At 46.3% G+C, this 21,888-nt stretch overlaps 1 protein-coding gene and 1 pseudogene across 1 annotated transcript in view; one reads left to right on the forward strand and one right to left on the reverse strand.

The window, feature by feature from the left end:
• FAM169B (family with sequence similarity 169 member B) overlaps positions 1 to 17,289 on the forward strand; it is a 78,335-nt gene extending 61,046 nt beyond the window's left edge. The window contains exons 7-10 of the mRNA XM_023512663.1: positions 3,648 to 3,830; positions 9,566 to 9,697; positions 15,183 to 15,286; positions 16,896 to 17,289. Of these exons, the coding sequence (XP_023368431.1) occupies positions 3,648 to 3,830; positions 9,566 to 9,697; positions 15,183 to 15,286; positions 16,896 to 17,084 (608 nt within the window). The 3' untranslated portion in view covers positions 17,085 to 17,289. The remainder of the gene's footprint in view (positions 1 to 3,647; positions 3,831 to 9,565; positions 9,698 to 15,182; positions 15,287 to 16,895) is intronic.
• On the reverse strand, positions 13,110 to 13,208 carry LOC111724973 (annotated as a pseudogene).
• Positions 17,290 to 21,888: the final 4,599 nt, after the last annotated feature.

The raw sequence follows: 21,888 nt of genomic DNA on the forward strand, positions 1-21,888 counted from the left end.
GAGCCTTTTGTGACATTCTTAAGAGATCCTCTCATGGCACACTGGTTGAAAATCACTGGTCTAGCCTGATCTCTTTAGATGCCCTATGATAATCCATGGAGGGATCCTGTTTATAACGTCTCAACCCGGGCTTGGAATGCTTTTAGTCAAGACGACCAGGCAGTCCTTCATTGCTACACAGATCTAACTTTTAGAGTCTGCCCCCCTCAGTTACAGTTTTGCGCTGCTCATGTGTTTTAGAGGCTAGGAATTCTTAAATCCTACCCTAGGCCCACTCACTCAGACATTGTAGAGTAGGGCTCAGCAATCAAGCCCTCTAGCTGATTCTCACCGACTCCAAAGATTGAGAACCACTAACCTAAGGCTCACACATTCTCAGTGAGGTGGTATTCCTCCCAATGGGACAAACATTGATTCTTGGGGAGCAAAAAACTTAGATACAGTGGTGCATCTTCAAAGTTCAACACTACTCAGTACAGTCTCCTTCCTTTGTATTCAATTTTGGGGGATGGTGCTTAGGAAAGGGATCCTTACATTGACCACAATGAGAAAAAGTTTAAGGAGCACTGATCTAGGTTGTATAATTAGTAGTGGAATTTTTAGTTTGTCACAAGTTTAGCATTTGTAGATATTGGTTATGTTCAGATGTTTTCCAACATAATTATATTTTATAGTGTCACCAGCAGAAGGTTAGAGGTTTTGTAGCTGTGTCTTTGCTAGTACTTGGTGTTGAATATGGATGTTCATCTTCCCAGTACCATTTATTAAAAACACCATACTTTCGGGTGGTGCCTGTGGCTCAGTGAGTAAAGAGCCGGCCCCATATACTAAGAGTGGTGGGTTCAAACCCAGTCCGGCCAAACTGCAACCAAAAAATTGCCAGGTGTTGTGGCAGGCACCTGTGGTCCCAGCTACTCGAGAGGCTGAGGCAAGAGAATCGCCTAAGCCCAAGAGTTGGAGGTTGCTGTGAGCTGTGACCCCACAGCACTCTACCAAGGGTGATAAAGTGAGACTATCTCTACAAAAAAAAAAAAAAAAGACCATGCTTTCCCCATTGAATTGCTTTGGTACCTGTGATGAAATAGAAGAGTTTACTCCTGGACTCCCAGTTCTGCTCCTTTGATCTGCATGCCTGTCTTTGTGCTGGTATCACACTGTCTTCCTTACCTGGACTTTATAATAGGCTCTGAAATTGGATAGCATGAGACTTCAACTTTGCTCTTCTTTTTCAAAACTTTGGTTAAATTTAGACTTTGCATTTCATATGAATTTTAGTATCAGCTTATCTATTTCTAAAAAAAAAAAATGCCTTGTGGCACTCATAGCTCAGCGGGTAGGGTTCCAGCCATGTCGTACAACAAGGTTATCGAGTTCAAACCCAGCCCGGGCCAGCTAAAACAACAATGACAACTGCAACAACAACAAAAAAATAGCTGGGCGTTGTGGTTGGTGCCTGTAGTCCTAGCTACTCGGGAGGCTGAGGCAAGAGAATTGCTTAAGCCAAAGAGTTTAAGGTTGCTGTGAGCTGTGACGCTACAGCACATTACCAATGTGACAGCTTGAGACTCTGTCTCAAAAAAATAAAAAAGCCTGCTGGGATTTTGATCGGGCTGACATGTAACTTCAACATCAATTTGGGAAAAATTGCCATCTTAAGAATAGTATTGAGTCATCCAATCTATGAACATGGAATTTCTTTTTATTTGTTTGGCTCTTCCTTATTTCTCCTCAACAATGTATGGTTTTCAGTGTTCAAGGTTTACAGTTCTTTTGTCAAATATATTCTTAAGTATTTACTTCTTTTTAATGCTAGTGTGAATAGAATTGCATAGCTATTGAATTTTAAACCTTCATAATTTTGTTAAATTTTCACCACTAGGAGAACATTGTTCTTATCTTCTGTAAATTGAAGTAATATAATTCCAAATAAATTATACTAACATCTCAAACACATTGAGGTAGAAGTCCAAAATATTTTATGATTATTGTCTCAAGTGAATTGAGGCTCCGTATTGACCATAGGTTATTTTTTTAGTTCATTTTTGGCATAAAGTAATAACTATTTATAATGCTTTTGGTTGGCAGTTTTGGCTGGGCTTATCTGGGTGTATTTTTAGTTTAGCTGGACTTACTCTGTGCCCCTGGTGGTCTATCTGTCAGGTAGGTGGCTCTGCTTCCTGGGGCTGGGACTACAGAGTGGGTGGGTCACATTCCCTTAGCAGGCTAGCTGAGGCTTGTTTAGATCACTGGGATCTGAAAGAGAATAGACCTGGATTCCATGAGGCACAGGCTTAGAATTGTCACACTGTCACTCTGCCTCATTCTGTTACTCAGCATGCATGCAAGGTCAGCCTGGATTAAGGATGAGGGGAAATGGATCTCGTCTCTTGATGGGAGGAGCTTCAGGATCAGATGCAAAGGGTTGTGGATACAGGAGGGGAATACTTGTGGCCATTTGTGCAATACATCTCTGTGATAGTGTGTTTCTTTGCAATTCAGTCTGGCTCATTAGAATCTGAGTCATTTTTTTTTTTTTTTGAAAATTAACCACTGTCTGAATCTTGGCAGGGACAAATATTAATGCCACCTCTTCCATCAGGAGCTGAATATGCTGTGTATTCATTTTCCTTTTCCATTGCATCCAGGGCATGGCACCTATTCAGTGGAAGGTGAGGTAGTAGGCTCCAGTTAGAATTGACTTTCTGGTTAGGGCAATGACAGAGGTGACTGGCTGCAGGGCCAGGTTCTCACTGCAGAAAGGCCGGTTGTGCTGGTATTGATCTTGGTTGTAGTGAAGTTCAGGGTGAAGTTGGGAGGTTGACAACTGTTGCCTCTCCTGTGCTGCTGCAGCTAAGTCATCAGTAGTTCATGGGCACCAGAACATGGCACCGTAATTGGCTTACAAGGGTAAGCCCTTGTGAGATTTACTGGAACAAGCTCGTACCCTAGAGATGGTGGGTCAGGCTGGTCTCCCAGCCCACATCTCCTGACTTCAGGCTTCACTCCTGCTGGGAGACCTTTGATGTTGCCCAGACACTGCTTCTGCTCTGAGGATGTTGGGTGCATGAGTGGCCTTGCCTTGCTTAGCCTCTCTGGCTCACTTCTCATTTAAGTCCGGTAATGTGGTGGTTGCCCTTGTAGCAATTAATAAAATGAGATTTTTTTTTTTTTTTGAGATAGAGTTTCACTTTGTTGCTCATGGCATCATAACCCATAGCAACCACAAATTCTTGGGCTCAAGTGATCCTTTTGCCTGATCCTCTTGCCTCAGTCTCCCAATTAGCTGGGACTACAAGTGCCCACCACAATGCCTGTCTACTTTTAGAGGTGGGGTCTTGCTCGCTCTTGCTCAGGCTGGTCTCCAACTCCTGAGCTCACGTGATCCACCGCCCTCAGCCTCCCAGAGTGCTAGGATTACAGGTGTGAGCCACTTAGTCTGGCCAATAACATAAAATTTTAAAGAAAGCTGATCAGTCATCTGGGGAGCTGGTGTTTTGAAAACATCAGCTGCTTAGCTTGTGATGCTAACCTTGCTTGCAGGTACAACCATGGCCCTGGCTATGCAGGGGTCATGCAGGGCTCCTGCAGGGGCCTGATGGATTAGCAGCAAGCCCAGGGGACAGCGTCATTTCGTGCTTCCTCCACAGGCAGCCTGTGTGGCGATGGCACTGGTGTATGCTACCTGCTGCCTGTCTTCGATACCGTGTTTGTCAGGAGGAAACACCGTCGCCAAGGCCTGGGGATGGCTATGCTGCGGGACTTCTGTGAGACATTCCCAGAGGATGAGGCTCTAGGCATCAGTTGCCCGATTTCTCCGGCCATGTACCGAGGTAAAGCCACCTAGTGTTGTATAAAAAGCATTTGGTTAACAGTGATGGGTAACACTTGTGCATTTCAGGTGATTCTGAGAGGGAGGTGCCGGGGAGAGATGCAGGTCTTGGCCAGGGATGCACACGTGGGGTTTTCCTTCCTTGTGAGAAGTCTCCCATTGCTTCAGCACAAGCTGAGACGTCATCTTTGATTCCCAAGAAGCTTTGCCAAGCTGAGAAATAATTGGATTTAGAAACAATCAGAACCAAATCAACACCTTCAGAGAGGAGGTGAATGCAGAGACTGCTGCCAGCTGCTACAGGCAGACCTGGAGTGTCTTAGCTCTCTCATTTGAAGCTCATAGTTCATCACTTTGTCTTTTGAACTGGAAGCTGCGGGAGAGCCTGGCAACTGCAGGGAAGGCAGGAACCGAGTGGATAAGGCAAGCTCTGAACATGCTGCGCGTCCCAGCTCCTTTTTAGCTCTCACTGCCCACGACGGCTCCCCACATAGAGGAGGATCAAAAGGCTGTGATGTTGAACGCCACACTCTGGGTCAGCATGGGTGGGAGAGTGGGGAGAGCAGCTCTCAAGGACCACTTTGTGCCCTGCCTCACTTGGTGGGCAGGTGTGTTTGAATCCTTAGTATTGAGTTGCCAGTGCCCTTCTGTTATAACAGATACGCACATGAAGTTAGGAAAGGCAAGGAGACTTCTGTTGCTCTCAAGTCAGAATGAAAACATGCTTTTTCCTCAAGTGGGTTTAGTCATTTCTTTGTATTTTTGAACTCTTAGTCGGCTGTTAAACTCTGAAGAGCCTTGAGTTTCTGCAAAGAGTGCTTGAGACTTCCTGCCCTGGGGAGCTCACTTTCAGGTGATGGAGCGCGTTCCAGGGCCCAGGACGCTGGTCCTCTGGCCACACCTGCAGGCTGCCACCCCCCTCTGTGTTAGAGCTTTAGTTCTGAAGGCTCTGATTGATTTCTTCCACCTCTCCCAGTGCAGGCTGTCTCAGGATTCAGGGTTGTCTTGCCAAGGGAGCTGAGGAGAGCCCTTTCCCCAGGGGACAGCAGGATCTAAGGGCCAGTGCTGCCCCTTCTCTGTCTTTGCCTGTGGAGAAGGAAGATGTGAAGGTGCTGATTCTGAGCCATTCTCCTCCTCTCGGTGTTTTAGCCACACCAGTGTCCCTGTCAGGCTCTCATTGAGTACAGTTCTGCCTTCCTCCTGCACAAGAGGGACTCCTGCCCTGGGCACCCCCCTTGCCCTCTTTCAGCCATGTCCCTCTCCACAGGCCCCAGGGATGTGGCCACCTGGGGCCATTCTACTCCTAAACAGGCTGAGAGTAGTGGGACCCCCCGAGAATTCCTACCAGAGGCTGCTGAGGGCCTGAGTGGGCCTTGTTCCTGGATCTGTGCTGGTGAGGGTGGGCCACACCATGGATAGCATGTCCCTAGATCCCAGGGACAGCGGTTGCTGGGCTGTGGATGGAGTGTGTGTGGGGTGCCCCTGTATGTGTGTATAGGTAGGTCCCTTGGACTATGGGCAGCTGGGATGGGCTGCCAGCTGGGGGCCAGCTCAGTGGTATTATCATCTTCTGGTACAAAACTTCAAGGAGTCTAAGAATTCCAAATGTGAAATTGGCTTTCTCTGTTGTCAGGAAGTTATGTTTATCAAGATAGGAGGGTAGAATATGTCCCCTATAGTACTTTGTTAACTTGGTTTGTCCCTTTTGAAAATAGATTTTATTGCACTTCACAGATAGTGCATTTTTTTATAAGTTGAAGGCTTGTGGCACTCCTGAGTCAAGCAAGCCTATTGGCACCATTTCCCCTCCAAGAACATGTGTTCATTTCATGTTTTTGTGCATTCTGTTGGTAATCTTCTCAATATCTCAGACTTTTCCATCATTATGGTATCAGTCACAGTGATCTATGATCAGTGACCTTTGATGTTACTATTATAATTGTTCTGAGATGCCACAAACTGTACACTAGCAGGAGACGGCAGACTCAGCAGGTAAGTGTGGTGTGTTCTGACTGTTCCACCAACTGGCCGTTCTTTCATCTCTCTTCCTCTCCTCAGGCCTCTCTGTTCTCTGAGACACAGCAATAATGAATTCAGGCCAAATAATAACTCTACAAAGGCCTCTAGTGTTCAAGTGAAAGGAATAGTCACAAATCACTCACTTTAAATCAAAAGCTAGAAATGATTAAGCTTAGGGAAGGGAAATGTTGAAAGCTGAGATAAGCTGAAAGATAGGCTTCGTGGACCAAACAGCCAAATGTGAATGCAAAGGAAAAGTTCTAGAAGGAAATTAAAAGTGCTACTTCAGTGAACACACAAATGATAAGAAAGCATAACAGTCTTATGGGTGACACGGAGGAAGTTTCAGTGGTCTGGATAGCAGATCAAAACAGCCACAATATTGCCTTAAGCCAAAGGCCCTGACTCTCCTCAGTTCTGTGAAGGCTGAGAGAGGTAAGAAAGCTGCAGGAGGAAGTTTAAAGCTGTTAGAGGTTGGTCCATGGTGTTTAAGAAACCATCTCCGTTGCCTGAAGTACCAAGTGAAGCAGCAGGTGCTGGTGTAGAAGCTGCAGCAGTGTCCAGAACATCTAGCTGAGATCATTCTGCAGGTAGCTTCACTAAACAACAGATTTTCAGTGTAGGGGAAATAGCTTTTTGTTGGAAGAAGATGCTGTCCTAGGTCTTTCATAGCTAGTGAGAAGGCAATGCCTGGCTTCAAAGGATAACCTGACTCTCTTGTTGGAGACTAATGCAGATGGTGACTTTGTGCTGAAGCCAATGCTCATTTGACCATTCCAAAAATTGCTGAAATTTCTTAGCACTTAAGAATTATGCTAAATCTTGGCCTGGCACAGTGGCTCACACCAGTAATCCCAGCACTCTGGGGAGGTGGAGGCAGGTGGATTGCTTGAGCTCAGGAGTTTGAGACCAGCCTGTTTCTATTCTGGGCATTGTGGTAGGTGCATGTACTCCCAGCTATTTGGGAGGCTGAGGCAAGAGGATTGCTTGAGCCCAGGAATTTGAAGTTGCTATGAGCTATGATGATGCCATAGCACTCTACCCTGGGCAACAGAGTGAGACTCAAGGAAAAAAAAGTTATGCTAAATCTACTCTGCTTGTGCTGTAGAAATGGAACATCAAAGCCCAGATGATAGCACATCTTTAAAGCATGGTTTACTGAATGTTTTAAGCCCACTGTTGAGACCTACTGCTCAGAAAAAATAGGTTCCTTTCAAAATATTCATTGACAATGTACCTAGTCCACCAAGAGCTCTGATGGAGACATGCAAGGAGATGAGTGTTGTTTTGACACCTGCTAACACAATGTCCATTCTTCAGTCCATGGATCAAGTAGTAATTTTAACTTTCAAGTTTTATTATTTAAGGGATACATTTCATAAGGCGATAGGTGCCATAGATAGTGATTCCTATGATGGATCTGGGCAAAGGACATTGAAAACCTTCTGGAAAGGATTCACCCTTTTAGATGCCATTAAGAATATTTGTGGTTTATGGGATGAGGTCAAAATAGCCACATTAACAGGAGTTTGGAAGAAGTTTGATTCTAACTCTCATGGATGCCTTTGAGGGGTTCAAGACTTCAGGGGAGGAAAGAACTGCAGATGTGGTGGACAAAGCAAGGGAACTAGAGTTGGAAGTGGAGACTGAATTGCTGCAACTTCACGATCAAAACTTTTTTTTTTTTTTTTTTGGCCGGGTCTGGGTTTGAACCCGTCACCTCCAGTATATGGGGCCGGTGCCCTACTCCTTGGGCCACAGGCACCACCCTCAGGATCAAAACTTAACGGAGGAGGAGTTGCTTCTTAAAGATGAGCAAAGAAGAGATGGGATCCAGTCCTGGTGAAGATGCTGTGAACATTGTTTTTTCCCCCCCAATTTCTTCAAAAAAATAGTTTTATCAGTATAATTTTAAGCCAATGATGGGAACAAGAACATTTTCATACAAGTTATTCAGGAAACCTACATACTGCAAACCTTTTTAAAAAGCTACATAGGTGAGCAAACTTCCACGGGCTTTAGTGTCTTCATCTGTAAAGGGAGCCAGATCAAGAACTAGATGAGCAAGAACTCTTCAGTTACCAAATCTCGATTAAATCATCAGAAAAAAACCTCTGTACTTCTTCAGCTGAGCAAGACCAGGGCGAGCTCTGGCCTTCATCACCAATCCCTCTGTGCTTTCATGCCCAGCTTTGTCTCTTCTAAGGTTCTGCTGTCGACATGGACTAGACACACATCTTTTACGTGGCTGAGAAGAAAATCACAGTGAACGTTCTTGAAATGACAACAAAGGATTAAGTAGATAAAGCAGCAGCAGCAGGGTTGAAGAAGTTCTATTGTGGGTCAGATCCCATGAAACAGCATCACAGGCTGCTGAAGTCTTTTGCGAAAGGAAGAGTCAGTTGGTGCAACAAACTTCATTTTGTCTTATTTTAAGAAATTGCACAGTCACCCCAAACTGTCAGCAACCATGCTGGTCAGTCAACAGCCACCAACCTTGAACATTGCCCTCTTGAGCAAAAAGATTATGGCTGGCTGAAGGCTCAGATGGTTGTCAGAATTTTTAAAATTAATGTATGCACATTTTTTAGAAGAAATGCTGTTATTGATTGTAGTGTAGTATAGACATAACTTTTATGTGCAGAAATGCAAACAATTGTGTGACTCACTTTGTGGTGGTTTGTGCTTCATTGCAGGGGTCTGGAACCGACTTGCAATGTGTCTGTAGGTTTCTCTTTGTCTTCTTGCCTGGGGCCCCACAGTGGTGCTATGGATTGGATTACGTCCCCCCAGATTCATTTGTTAAAGCCCTCAATGTGACTGCATCTGGAGATAGAGCCTTTAACTTTTCTTTCTTGTAATTTAAAATTTGAAATGGATAGAAAGTCATTCCTTTTTTAATGTTTATTTATGAGACAGAATCTCACTCTGTCATCTGGGGTAGAGTACCGTGGCATCATAACTCACAGCAACTTCGAACCTGGGTTCAAGTGATCCGCATGCCCCAGCCTCTTGAGTAGCTGAAACTACAGGTAGAGATGGGGGGATCTTGCTCTTGCTCAGGGTGGTCTCAAATTCATGAACTCAAGCAATGCACCTGCCTCAGCCTCTCAGCACGCTAGGGTTAGAGGTGTGAGCCCCCGCACCTAGCCTGGAGATAAGGCCTTTAAAAAAGATAATCAAGCTTAAATGCAGTTACAGGGGTGATCCCCGAATCCAGTATGACTCATGTCCTTAAAAGGAGAGAGAGTCACACACGCCAGGGATGCACACACAGAAACAGCCGTGGGGAGACGCTGGGAAAAGATGGCCATTCACAAGCCCAGGAGAGAGAGGCATCAGGAAAAACCAGCCTGAGATATTTTGATCTTGGACTTTTGGTCTGTAGAACTGTGAGGAATAAATTTCCGTTGTTTAAACTGCCCAGGCTGTGGTACTCTGCCCCTCAGCGCAGACGTACATGGCTGGGACGCTGGAGATGGGCACACAGACAGGTGGGTGAGCAGGATGCATCTGTGTGGGCTGATGGAAACGTGGGTCTGAGTGCCGCAGGGTGCCGGGCAGGGAGCCGGGCAGGGAGCCGGGCAGGGGGCTGGGCAGGGGGCTGGCTATGTGGAAGTACCAGAGTGGCCGTGTTTGGGGCCACCAGAGTGCTGGCCTCGTGTGGCCCAGAGCTGGGTAGGGCCTGCCTGACTCACACTGCCTCCTTCCTCTCAGTCTGCAGGCAGTTCCTGGGAGCCTGGCCTGAGGAGCGAGGGCGCCTGTGGGAGGTGGAGCCCCCCGGGGCCTGGGGTCAGCGCCGCAACATCTGGCTCAAGGTTCAGCTTCTGCAGGCGGGACTTCCAGACTGTGAGTGGAACTGAAACCGGTGCCCTTTGGCTAGTTATCTCCAGCAGTATCAGTAACTGGCGCAGGTCACAGTGATCCTGTGAGCCCCACATAGGTGCCATTTCAGAAAAGGGTGAGACCTGCTGGGGGTGTTATATGTGCGCTTGGTTCACCACGACAGGAAGGCCTCTCATCCTTCCCCGTTGGCTAAGTGGCAGCCCTACATAGACAAGATTCTGCTGACACTGCCTTGTCCCTTTGCCCTTCTTTTTCGGGACAGAATTTCACTTTCTCACCCTGGGTACAGTGCTATGGTGTCATAGCTCACAGCAGCCTCAAACTCTTGGGTTCAAGTGATCCTCTTACCTCAGCCTCCCAAGTACCCTCCACAATGCCCCTCTATTTTTAGAGACAGGGTCTGGCTCTTGCTCAGGCTGATCTCTTGAGCTCAGGTGATCCACCCACCTCGGCCTCCCAGAATGCTGGGATAATAGGGGTGAGCCACCATGCCCAGCCCCCTTTTGTCCTCCTTAATGGCAGCATGATATGGTGTCACACGAATGTGTTGTTGTTTATTTCTCTGTCAATAGACACACTCACTGTCTTCAGTTTTTGGTTAATCCAGACAGTAGCCCTGTGAGTGTGCCAGCTGGGCTTCTAACAGAGGGTGTTTTCAAGGTGGGAGGACAGGGCCTTAAGTGGCACGTGTCAAGGGGAGGCAGGGGTGGGATGTCCTTTAAATAGCCAGAGTGGGGCTTGGCGCCTGTGGCTCAAGTGGCTGAGGCACCAGCCATATACACCTGGCTCACCAAATAACAATGATGGCTGCAATCAAAAAATAGCCAGGCATTGTGGTGGATGCCTGTAGTCCCACCTACTTGGGAGGCTGAGGCAAGAGAATTGCTTAAGCCCAGGAGTTGGAGGTGCTGTGAGTTGTGATACCATAGCACTCTACCCAGGGTGACCGCTTGAGGCTCTGTCTCAAAAATGAATAAATAGCTAGGGAGGGGGGGAGGGCGTGGCTTGGCAGCATCCGTGGCTCAAGTGGCTAAGGCGCCAGCTACATACACCTGAGCTGGCAGATTCGAATCCAGCCCGGACCTGCCAAACAACAAGGACGGCTGCAACCAAAAAATAGCTGGGCGTCCTGGCGGGTACCTGTAGTCCCAACTACTTGGGAGGCAGAGGCAGGAGAATCCTTTGAGCCCAGGAGTTGGAGGTTGCTGTGAGCTGTGATGCCATAGCACTTTACCCAGGGTGACAGCTTGAGGCTCTGTCTCAAAAGAAAAAAAAAAAAGATAGCCAGAGGGGATTGCAGCCAGGCTTGGGTCTGGATTTCTGAGCTGCTTCTTGACTATGTTCTTGGGCCCTCCTCAGTTCAGCAATAAAGGTCAGGCCAGGCCAGGCCAGGCCAGGCCACCTCCAAGCTGCAGGTTCTGCGAGGTGGTAGACTCGGGAGGTTCTAACAGTTTAAATTAACTGTCCAAATTAAAGCTGTGGCTTGTCATCCCTCCTAGACCGGGAGGTCCTGTCAGCATCGAATGGCATCTCTGCAGCTGTATGTGGCTCGTTAGGGCGCTGATGGGCAGTGGAGGTGCCAGGCCTTCTCCCCATGTGGTGACTGATTTACCTTAGGAGGTGACAGGCTAGAGTTCCTTGGAGTTTATTGATGATAATGGTGTTCGGTTTTGCTTTTATGGAGCCTTTCTGCTAGAGGGCTTAATGGATCTTTACAGATATTAATGGGGTGACTAGGCACCAGGGAAGGAGGGGCCCTGGAGGGGCTGCAACTCTGATCCTAATGAGGCAGTTAAGTGACTTGCCCTGTGGCGTTGTGTTAGGAAGGGAAGCCAGTGCAGATCCCCAGTACTGCGCTGACCACCATGTGGGTTTATGGCTGGGCTTCACAGACAGGGCTGCAGGTGCCCACACAAGGCCGTTGTGCTTGGATGTTGCATTTTCTTGGCTGGGAGTGGGAACAGCAAATGGATTGCTTATCGGAGTGGAAATCACACAGGGGAAGAGGTTTCCCCCTAATTAGAAAGATGGCTTCCTCTCAGAGAATTCCAGCCCCGGTTGTTTCAAGAGCTGAGAGTCGGTGTGGTCTGGTCAGAGGAAACTGAGCTGGGAGTCAGATGCCAAACCTGTCACTTTAATTCACTCTGAGATTTCACCAGCTCTCACTTTAAAACAGCAAATGAGGGAGCTTGCACAGAGAATGTTCCAGAAGCATGCTTGAGTCCCTTGAAGGAAAAAGGGTCATCATTATAGTTAGGATATAATTAGATTACTAAAATGCTGTATTTTATGAGAAGTAATTCTAAGCTCTGGTCTTTTTAGTCCCTGTGCAAAATTATGGCTAGTTTCCAGTTTTACCCACACCTTCTGTCTCCCTGAGGGCCCAAAGTCAGAATTTTAATTCATTTAGGAAGATTTTTAGCCAACCAGCTTCATCTTGCAACCATTATGACAGTTAGTGCTGACATCCCAGATTTTTTCCAAATTGGTGAGTGGGGGCTTCAAAGTATACTCCTGGATTAGCCCAGATGCTGGGCAGTTTCTAGCCTGTTTCTCCCTTCACAGAAGTCAGCAAGTGTAAGTGGATTAGAACTTCCCACGAGTTACCAAACAGTGCTGATTCTGGAATCTTCTGTGGAACTAACTAGGCTACTTAATTGGATCTCAGTTTTTATTCAGAGTTGCTTTCTTAACTTGTTCTGCTTTTCAAGTTCTTTCCCTTGTCCCTCTAATTCTCACTGTTATTTTGGAGGCTTCCTATAATTTTATGTGCCATTGGAATAGAACTGTAAGCCAGAAGCCCAGTGGAACCAATTGCTTTCTCTAAATAAGGCATAAAAAACAAGGAGTAGGGTGCCGGCCCCATATGCCAGAGGTGGCAGGTTAAAACCTAGCCCTGGCCAAAAACTGCAAAAAAAAAAAAATATATATATATATATATATATTTACAACATTTCAAAGGGAAATTAAATTGTACTCTTTACAAATGTTTTAAAATCTATTTTTGAAGCAACCTGATGGGTGGACTGGGTCTTGGAAAGTTTGCCTGATTCTGGCTGCTGATAACATCTGTGTCTTATCATTGCCCTGAAAACATTTACAGATTATTCATACTTTTTGAGAGAAGGAGTTTGTGGGACATTTCTTTCTTCCTACACTCAGTTACATACAAAGCCTTTGAAACTTGACCAATAGGATTCTAATTCCAGCTGATGTGTTTTCCCAAGCAGCCTTCACATGCTTTAAGTTTCTTTACCAAAAACAATGAAATTGATTATGTCAACAGTGAAATGGTCTTTTACAAAATGTTGCTAGAGGCAGGAAATAATTGAGCATTGCTTAAAAAATTTATTTTTTTTCAATCTATAGATCATAGTTTTGCTTTCTCCAGATGAATTTTTAATGGATTTTTTTTTAAATGAACACTTCACGATTTGTGTGTCATCCTTGCACAGGGGCCATGCTAATCTCTGTATCATTCCAGTTTTAGTAATTGTGCCGCCTAAGCCAGCACCTTTTAATAGATTTAATTGTCATCCACAGGGATGATTAAAAAAAAAACCAAACTTTTATTCCATTAACATTTAATTTTTTTTAAACTGGAGTGATTGTACATAAAGAGGTGAAAATTTTGAGATTAAAGTCTGATGCCTACCGAGCTCCAGTTCTAACTTTGTTCCAGCTTCTTCTGGTGAATTGTACATGATACAGAATGAGTGGCTGAATGAATGAAGAGTGGCTGCCCTGTGGCAGCAGCCATAGCAGTTATTTTCTTTCTTTTGGAGACAGTCTTTCCCTGTCACCCCGGGTAGACTGCGTGGCATCATCTTAGCTCACAGTGACCTCAAACTCTTGGGCACAAGGGATCTCCTTGCCTCAGACTCAGGGTTAGCTGGGACTATATTGGTGCCTGCCACAATGCCTGGCTATTTTTAGAGATGGGGTCTTACTCTTGCTCAGGCTTGTCTCCAACTCCTGAGCTAAGGCATCCACCCGCCTTGGTCTCCCAGAGTGCTAGGATTATAGGCATGAGCAGTTTATGCTGGGATGTGCTGAGGACTGAAACTACCACACTGGACTTATTTTTCCCCAGCTAATGCTGCTCTTTGATGGGTTTTGTGGCTCCCTCTAGTGGCCATTTTGTTAGACTGCAGCTCAGGGTGGTGATTTTTTTTTTTTTTTTTTTTTGCAGGTTTTGGGGGGGGTGGGGCTGGGTTTGAACTCACCACCTCCAGCATATGACGCTGGCACCCTACTCCTTTGAGCCCCAGGCGCCGCCCTGGGTGGTGATTTATTAAACATGGTAACCTGTGTGATTGGTTCTCAGGTGCTTAAATTTGCACTTCCAAATGAGTGGATTCATTTTAACAAATTTACTGAATCTTAATTGGTTAGGGTAAAATACAAGTAAACATTTGATAGCTGTTAATGTGATTTAGTGCATAACAAAAACATCAGGGAAGGTGAAAAATTGATGTAATCAGTTATCTCCTTCATTCATTCAGCCACTCATTCTTCCTTCATTTGATAACTGTTAGTGGAGCACCCACACATGCACCGGGCACAATCCTAGGTGTTAGGGATTTAGCAGTGAAGAAGCTGACTGAGCTTCTGAACTCATTTAAGAACTATGTACATGATATAAAAATTCTACATAGCCAAGATAACTAAGGTATGCTGGTAATTTTAAGTGCTTGCAATTAAATTTTGTCAAGCCAAATTTTGCTAATTTATACAGTTCTGTAAATAAACTTAAAAATTTACTTACATAGATAACAACTAAATAATACATTTGTTCCTCAGTAAACAAAATGTATTACATATGTATTTTCAGCTCACATGTAAAACCACATATTTTTTTCTTGGGGTTCTGAACAGCCCCTCCCCCCACCCCCTCCATCACAGAGACAGATTTGGGAGTGTGGGGTGAGAAGACACGTAGTAGGACAAGAAATTCATTTCTTTCTAAGTTGGTAGTGATTTGCTAGGGGGATAGGAGGCTGAATTAACATCATGGCTTGTCTTTTGAGTAAAAATACCAGCAAGCAAAGGAAGACATAGGAATCAAACTGGAAACCCCACTCCACTGAGCGCCTGGATTGTTAGACATACAGGTCACAATTCCAGCTCAGAAATACTTGAGCAGACACCCACTTGGTATCTCCTGGCACCTGGCAGGTGTCCTGTCCCCTGGAGAGAGCACTGTAACAAGTGTTATAGTGAGGGTGGCACCTGTCGCTCAAGGAGTAGGGCACCGGCCCCATATACCAGGGGTGGCGGGTTCAAACCCAGCCCTGGCCAAAAACTGCAAAGAAAAAAAGAAAAAAACCAAATAAGCGTTGCAGTGAAAGTTGAGAGAATAGAATTGGGTGGTGGCCATCAGTATGCTTGGAAGGGTTCCCAATGTGTTATTAACCTGATGCTTGTCTAACCCCTTGGGTGTCACTCTCATTTACTGATCCTGTTCTCTTGCTTTGGGGGAGGGCAGCACACCCAGGAAATTCCAAGGAGGAGGAGGTGGGCGTGAACGGTCATGGACGGACTTCTCAGGGCGATGGACCCAGACAGTCCACTAATGGTGAAGGCAGCAAGGTACGGTGGTGATGTGTCATTTGTAAGCTTCTTGTTTTCTTAGTAACCATATTGTCCTTGCTCAGTGAAGACAAGATCTGAACCTGTACGGCAGCTCCTAGCCAATGCGGCTGTGGGTGTCTGGGTGGCAGTGGGCTGCCGATTTACATTGAAAGTGGCAATGCTGGCTCGGCGCCTATAGCTCAACTGGCTAAGGCGCCAGCCACGTACACCTAAGGTAGCGGGTTCCAATCCCCAGCCCGGACCCGCCAAACAACAATGACGGCTGCAACCAAAAAATAGCCGGGCGTTGTGGCGGGCGCCTGTGGTCCCAGCTACTTGGGAGGCGGAGGCAGGAGACTCGCTTGAGCCCAGGAGTTGGAGGTTGCTGTGAGCTGTGATGCCACAGCACTCTACCCAGGGGGACAGCTTGAAGCTCTGTCTCAAAAAAAAAAAAAAGAAAGTGGCAATGCAGGGAGGGAGAAAGGGAGATGTGAGGAGAGGCCTTTGTAATTGGACTTTCCATGGTTCTCTTCTCTAAGCCTGACAACCAGAACGAAACAGGGAACACATGGGAATTGGCTGTGACCACGCATCATTAAGGAAATACTGAAAAATCTGAATTTTAAATTCTGCTGTGGACAAGTGTCTTTCAAGCAGAACAAAAGCAAGACTAATTTGTCTTTTCTCCTCCCTCACCCCACAAGCCCAAGTCGCAAGAGAGTGGAATATGGTACTAGGTTTCCGTATAATTTGGGGGACTGTAGAGTAGGGTCCTGGGGAAGAGGGTTGCTGAATATTTCTTCATGGATTGTTGCCATTCAGTCCTTCGTAAGATTTTAAGTTTTCCCAAAGGCAAGCCAGGCACTTGCTCACACAGGGTAATTGTAACAATGCATAGTGACAGTTTTCTGGTATGGAAGGGTCTTTGCTGTCGAGTCTCTAAAGATTTGATAATTATTTTAAATTCCAAAACTTACAATTGTGCATCTTGGGGGAATACCACTTAGTTTAGAAAAGAAATTGTTTTGGGATAGAAGATTTAATATCAGAGGCATAAAATAGCCCAGTAACTGGTGGATCATCTTAGAAAGCTGCTTCCTGTCTGATACTAGCTCTGGCCATCTGGCAGATGAGCGCTCTCATTTCGTTTGGTTCACCATGGAAAGGTGGGCGAACTTGGGATCCACCCAGGCACTGAACAGAGAGTGTGTACTTGGCTTCTTCTGCCAGTGCCCAACTCTCCTTTCAAGCCTTGAAGGCTTTTCAGAGGAAGCAGGGGTGTCCGGTGTGCTGTGAATGCCATGGGTGTGTACCTGGGGAAGTCGGCACATCAGAGCACAGGGCCCCAACTTTTAAACTGGTGCTTCCTTGCCCTGTTTTTCCTTGAGTGTCCCCAAGCTGCTGAGCTGTCCTTCAGTTCTGTTCAGTAAATACATGCTCTTAGGTTCAAAAGGTGGTTTCCATGTGGCTGGCCAGGGGTGTTTGAACCTGGCTTATCTGTTCTGAATCTCAGCATGGCCAGGCCAGGACTCCTGCAGGTCCTGAATGCCAGTCCCGGAAGGTCCGGGCTGACCCGTTATGTTACAGTGTTCACTTGGAAGGCCTGTGTATTCTTTTCTGACTTCAGGAGAGGACCTGTGGGGAAGAACTGGAAAGCACAAATAAGGGTCAAGATCTTGGAGTGGAAGAGGAAGAAGCTGGGCTGCCCAAGAGCGCCTCCCGGGCTGAGCTGCAGGTGCAGGAAGCCAAGAGGACAGCGGAGGAGGCGGGGCTGGACAGGGATCCCTGGCGGAAGCTCCCCCGGCCCGGCTCCTGAGTCTTCCAGAAGCCTGTCTGGGCCTGGTGCAGAGGCCTAGTCTGAGAGCTTATGTGGCCAGAGACTGGCCTCCTGTCCTTGCCAGGCCTTCCCTGTCATCTTCAATGGAGGAGACAGTGACCCTATTGTCCCCACTTACCTCAGGCCTCTGGAGTGGGCTCAGTTCTAGAATACCTGACAATAAATATTCTTTGTTTAGCATGAAGCACTGGGTTTAGGAATTATTTTCCCAAGCTAATTGTTGGCAGTTCAGAAGATTTTAGAAACGTATTCATTAAGCTCAGTAGGGTTTCTATTCCTTGGAATAAATTGGTGCCCCTGTGCTGGAACCACATGAATGTTTTCCTGAACATGCCTCTTTCCTTATGTAAGTGTGAGGAAGCTCAGGGAGGCCCACGCCCGCCTGGTGCAGGCTGCAGAAACCCTTTTCAGGGTTGTGTGTACCAGCCCTGGTGTAACTATGAGGACACAGGCACCAAAGAGGTTCCCAGGGAGGCGCATTCCTTTTCCAGGGGAGCTTCAGCCACGTCTATCCATACATACGTCTGCCTGTCCATCCATCTATCCGTCCATCTATCTGTCCATTCATCCATCCTTCTATCTATCCGTCCATCCTGTTGTAAAGCAGACGCCGATTTCTCAGTGTGTTTTCTCAGGAATAAGCTCTGTGCTAGGCACTGGGAGTATAAGAGAGGTGTGGTTACTGGCTTCAAGTAGGGGTTCCTTCTGGAGTGTTCTACTGGAGTTTTTTCACTCTCATACCTATTACAAAAAGGTTAAGTTGAATAGAAATAGAGTTTAGAACTCCATGCAGAGATATCTTGACGTCCCCCTGCCCCTTACATGGAGGTTGTCTGTGAAGGAGGCACAGACTATAAAAGCAGAGTCAGGTCTGCAGCCAAAAGGGCCCCCCTGTGTGATGTCGCACATAAGCTTTAACACTTGGGGACATTGTGCTCTTGGAGATGGAATGGTTGGTGTTTGTGAAAAAGTGTCCCAGGGATTTGACGAAGTGCTATTCAAAAAAGAGTCCTCTAAACAAAGAAAAACTGATGCACTGAGGTCATCATTTAAGGATGTGGAAGCTGACCTTGCAGAGTTAGAAGGGGATACTCTGCACTCCCCAGCGTGGCACGGTCTGTGTTGGGTCTGGGGCCATGTGCGAGGGTCCCTTCCTTGTAGTGTTTGGGGACGCCCGTAAGGCTGTGTTTGCATGTGGTGTCGTTTCTATTAAATAATTTTTGTTTATTATTCACTTTGTGTTTCTGCTGCTTGTTTTTTAACACCTCTATTGAGCTATAATTTACAAAAGTTAAGTTGAAGTTCACTCATTTACAGTACATAATTCAACGATTTTTAGCATACTTAGAGAGTTGCGCAATCGCCACCACCATCAGTACCCCCCAGAGAAACTCTGTGCACATTAGCAGCCTTCCCGGGCCCCCTCTCTCCCACCCTCAGCAGCCCCTGCATTCTCCCTCTGTGGCTGTGCGTCCTCTGGACGTGCCACAGAAGTGGACTCATGCCACATGGGGTCCTCGCAGCTGTCTTCTTCCATACTGAGTGTGCTGAGGTTCATTGTGTTGCCGCGCGTATCAGTACATGGTCATTTTTGAGACACACAAAAATTAAGAAATGTAAAATCTGCTAGGACCAAAGCAGAAATGAAGCCTTCACAGCAGCACCGATAAGCCAAGCACGGGTGACGCAGAGAGGATACTGTCTACCGTGTTTCTTAGAAGTGAAACAATGGACTACCACAACACAGTCTGTCTCAAAACTTTCGTAGTGACCCACATACTTATTCCTTGTATTGCTGAATAATAGTCCATGGGATAGATGTACAGAATTTTATTTAGGCATTTATCAGTTGTTGGGATTGATTTTAGTTTTTTTTGGGGGGGTGAGACAGTTTCACTATACTGCCCTCAGTAGAGTGCTGTGGTGTCACAGCTCACAACAACCTCAAACTCTTGGGCTTAAGGGATTCTCTGGCCTCAGCCTCCCAAGTAGCTGGGACTACAGGTGTCTGCCACAATGCCCAGCTATTTTTTTGTTGCAGTTGTCGTTGGTTTAGCTGGCCTGGGCTGGTTTTGAACCCACCGGCCTCAGTGTATGTGGCCAGCGCCATAACCACTGAGCATGGACGCCAAGCCTGCATTTAACATTTTGAGGAATTGACAAACTATATTTCAAAGTGACTGTACCATATTCCATTTCCACCAGCCATTATGAAGTTTCCATTTCTGCCACTTCTCAACCAATACTTGTCACTGTCCATCTGTTTGATACACCATCCTAGCAGGTACCTCGTGGTGGTGTTGACTTGAATTTTCCTACTGACTAATGATGTTGGACATCTTTTCATATTCTTACCAGCCATTTGTATTCTATTCTGGATAATAATGTATGATGGGATATAGGATTTACAAATATTTTCTCCCATTCTGGGGGTAGTCTTTTCACTTTCTTGATGTCATTTAAAATACACAAGTTTTTAATTTTGACAGTGTAATTTATTTTCCTTTTGGTTGCTTGAGCCTTCAGTGCTGCAGTAGCAATGATTGTGTTTTCTAAATGCGTGTCCTTTCATTCCCATCTAAAGAAAGTTACTAGAGAGAAAGATAATTTGATTCCAAAATGAATGTGGAAGAGCTACAAAGAAGTCATTCCTTAGAGGAAGGCTGTTGGCTGTCCATGGATCTCATGTCCTATGCATGCGGTGACCAGAGTCTCAGCCCCTGCAGGGAGCACCTTTTTTTTTTTTTTTTTTGGTCAGGGCTGGATTTGAACCCACTACCTCTGGCATATGGGGCCGACACCTTACTCCTTGAGCCACAGGCGCCACCCTAGGGGGCACATTTTCTTAAGAGCTGCTCTGCCCCACACTCATGAGTGGGCTCAGGTTGGACGAGTGACATTGGGAACCCACAGTCATTTGGAAGCTTGCATTCTGGGCTCAGGGTCTGGCAGCACCAATGGATACTCACAGCTCTACACTGAGCTCCAAACAGGTTTGCTTTCAGGAAGTAGGTTATAAGGGTATCTAAGCATTGAGTATTTTGTTCCAAGAAATCTTAGGGAACATACCCTTCAGGATGAAGGAATAAATCCAGCTGGTTGGCTACTTGCAGAAATCTCAAGGGGCCAACTGATTATGAGAAAATTTTAATTAAAAAATTTTAATTTCAGATTAATATGAGGATACGGACGATTAGGTTACATTGTTTGCATTCATGAGGTAAAGTCCAAGTTGTAGCTTTTGCCCTTCCCTCAGGAGGTGTGCCGTACACCCTTACATCGTGCCTTTAGGTAAGAGGGCACCAATGCCCCTTCTCCCCTCATGGGAGTTTAATCGTGTTTTTTTCTTGTGTGGGTGTGTATTTGTTTGTTATGAGACAATTTAAAAAATCCCTATCTTCTTCAGGAAACAATGGAACATCTTCAGATTTGATTCACTTCTCTTTTTAGGGAAAAAATGATTAGCAGCTGGAAGTTTAAAAGTTAGATGTCTGAATACAAATGGCCAATAAGTATATGAAAATATGCTCAACATCATTAGCCAAGAGAAGTGCAAATCAAAACTACAATGAGATGGCGTTTCACTCCAGTTGAAACAGCTTTATCAAAAAGGCAGTTAACAAATGCTGGTGAGGATGTGGAGGAAGGGGAACTGGTGGGTAAGTAAATTAGTGCAACCACTGTGGAGAACTGAAACTAGAACTACCGTAAAGACCCAGCACTGAACCCACTGCTGGGTTTATATCCAAAAGAAGAGAACTCAGACTATGGAAAGCTGCCTGCACTCCTCTGTTTATTGGCAGTGCTATTCGCAGTAGCCAAGATTGGGAATCAAACTCAAGGTCCACCTGTGGACGTCCCGAGGACGTCCCCGCAGCGGCCACACGGTGGCAGCCTTGCACAGACCAAGGCTCGCCCGGGCGCGCGCCGAGGTCCCCGAGCGGACGTCTTTAGTTGCAGCTGGAAACTGCTGTTGACAAGTGAAAGAGACCGAGAGCAGCAGCACAGGCTGCTGGCCGCTGCCTGCCCGCCCGCCCTCCTGTGAACAGAGCTGGTCTGTGTCAGTACGCAACTATGTTTGCCGCCCTTTATCCCAGATTTCAGAGATGACAACACAGATAATACAGAATACGATTTATTCTTATGAGGAGCTCAAGTATCTCCTTCTTCTTAAGGAAAAAATGTTCAGCTTTCATTGTGAACCCAGGTGTGCCAATTTTCCTACTTTCTTGTCAATCTCATACGCTTGCCAATGAATGAAGACTCCCACTCCCCCGGTAAAATGCAACCTGACTCTGTTTGCTACCAGGCAAAAGCAGGAGAGGGAGGCCTCAGGGAGGCGGAGCGTGGGAGAGGGGGCGGAGCGTGGGAGAGGGGGCGGGGTCTTCCCCGTCCTCTGTGCAGCCCCTGCCCCTCTCTAGCTCTTTCACACCCTCCAACGGCGGAGCGATTCAGAAAACACTGGGGCTGTGGGTCTAGAGACATCTCACCCTTCAACTATGATTTGGATTCCTTTCTATTTTGTTACCACAAATTGGCCCCATATTCATCCCCCTTTAAAAAAAAATGTGTTTCTTGGTCTTGTTTTATCAGCAGCAGCAGCACCCAGTATATTTCCAGGCTGGTTTTGCTCCATTTATAAAATAGGAAAGATGTCTCCTTGGCAGTATCCACTGGGAAGGTTAAGGTAAATGCCCAGTTCATGGCGGCCCTAGTTCCTAATGATGAGAATGGAACTGGGGGGGGTGGCAGGTGGAAGGGAGGGAAAAAGGAATGCAGAACA

Source organism: Otolemur garnettii, unplaced genomic scaffold, assembly GCF_000181295.1.
Source record: "Otolemur garnettii isolate 467f Iridium unplaced genomic scaffold, OtoGar3 scaffold00029, whole genome shotgun sequence".
Classification (NCBI taxonomy): domain Eukaryota; kingdom Metazoa; phylum Chordata; class Mammalia; order Primates; family Galagidae; genus Otolemur; species Otolemur garnettii.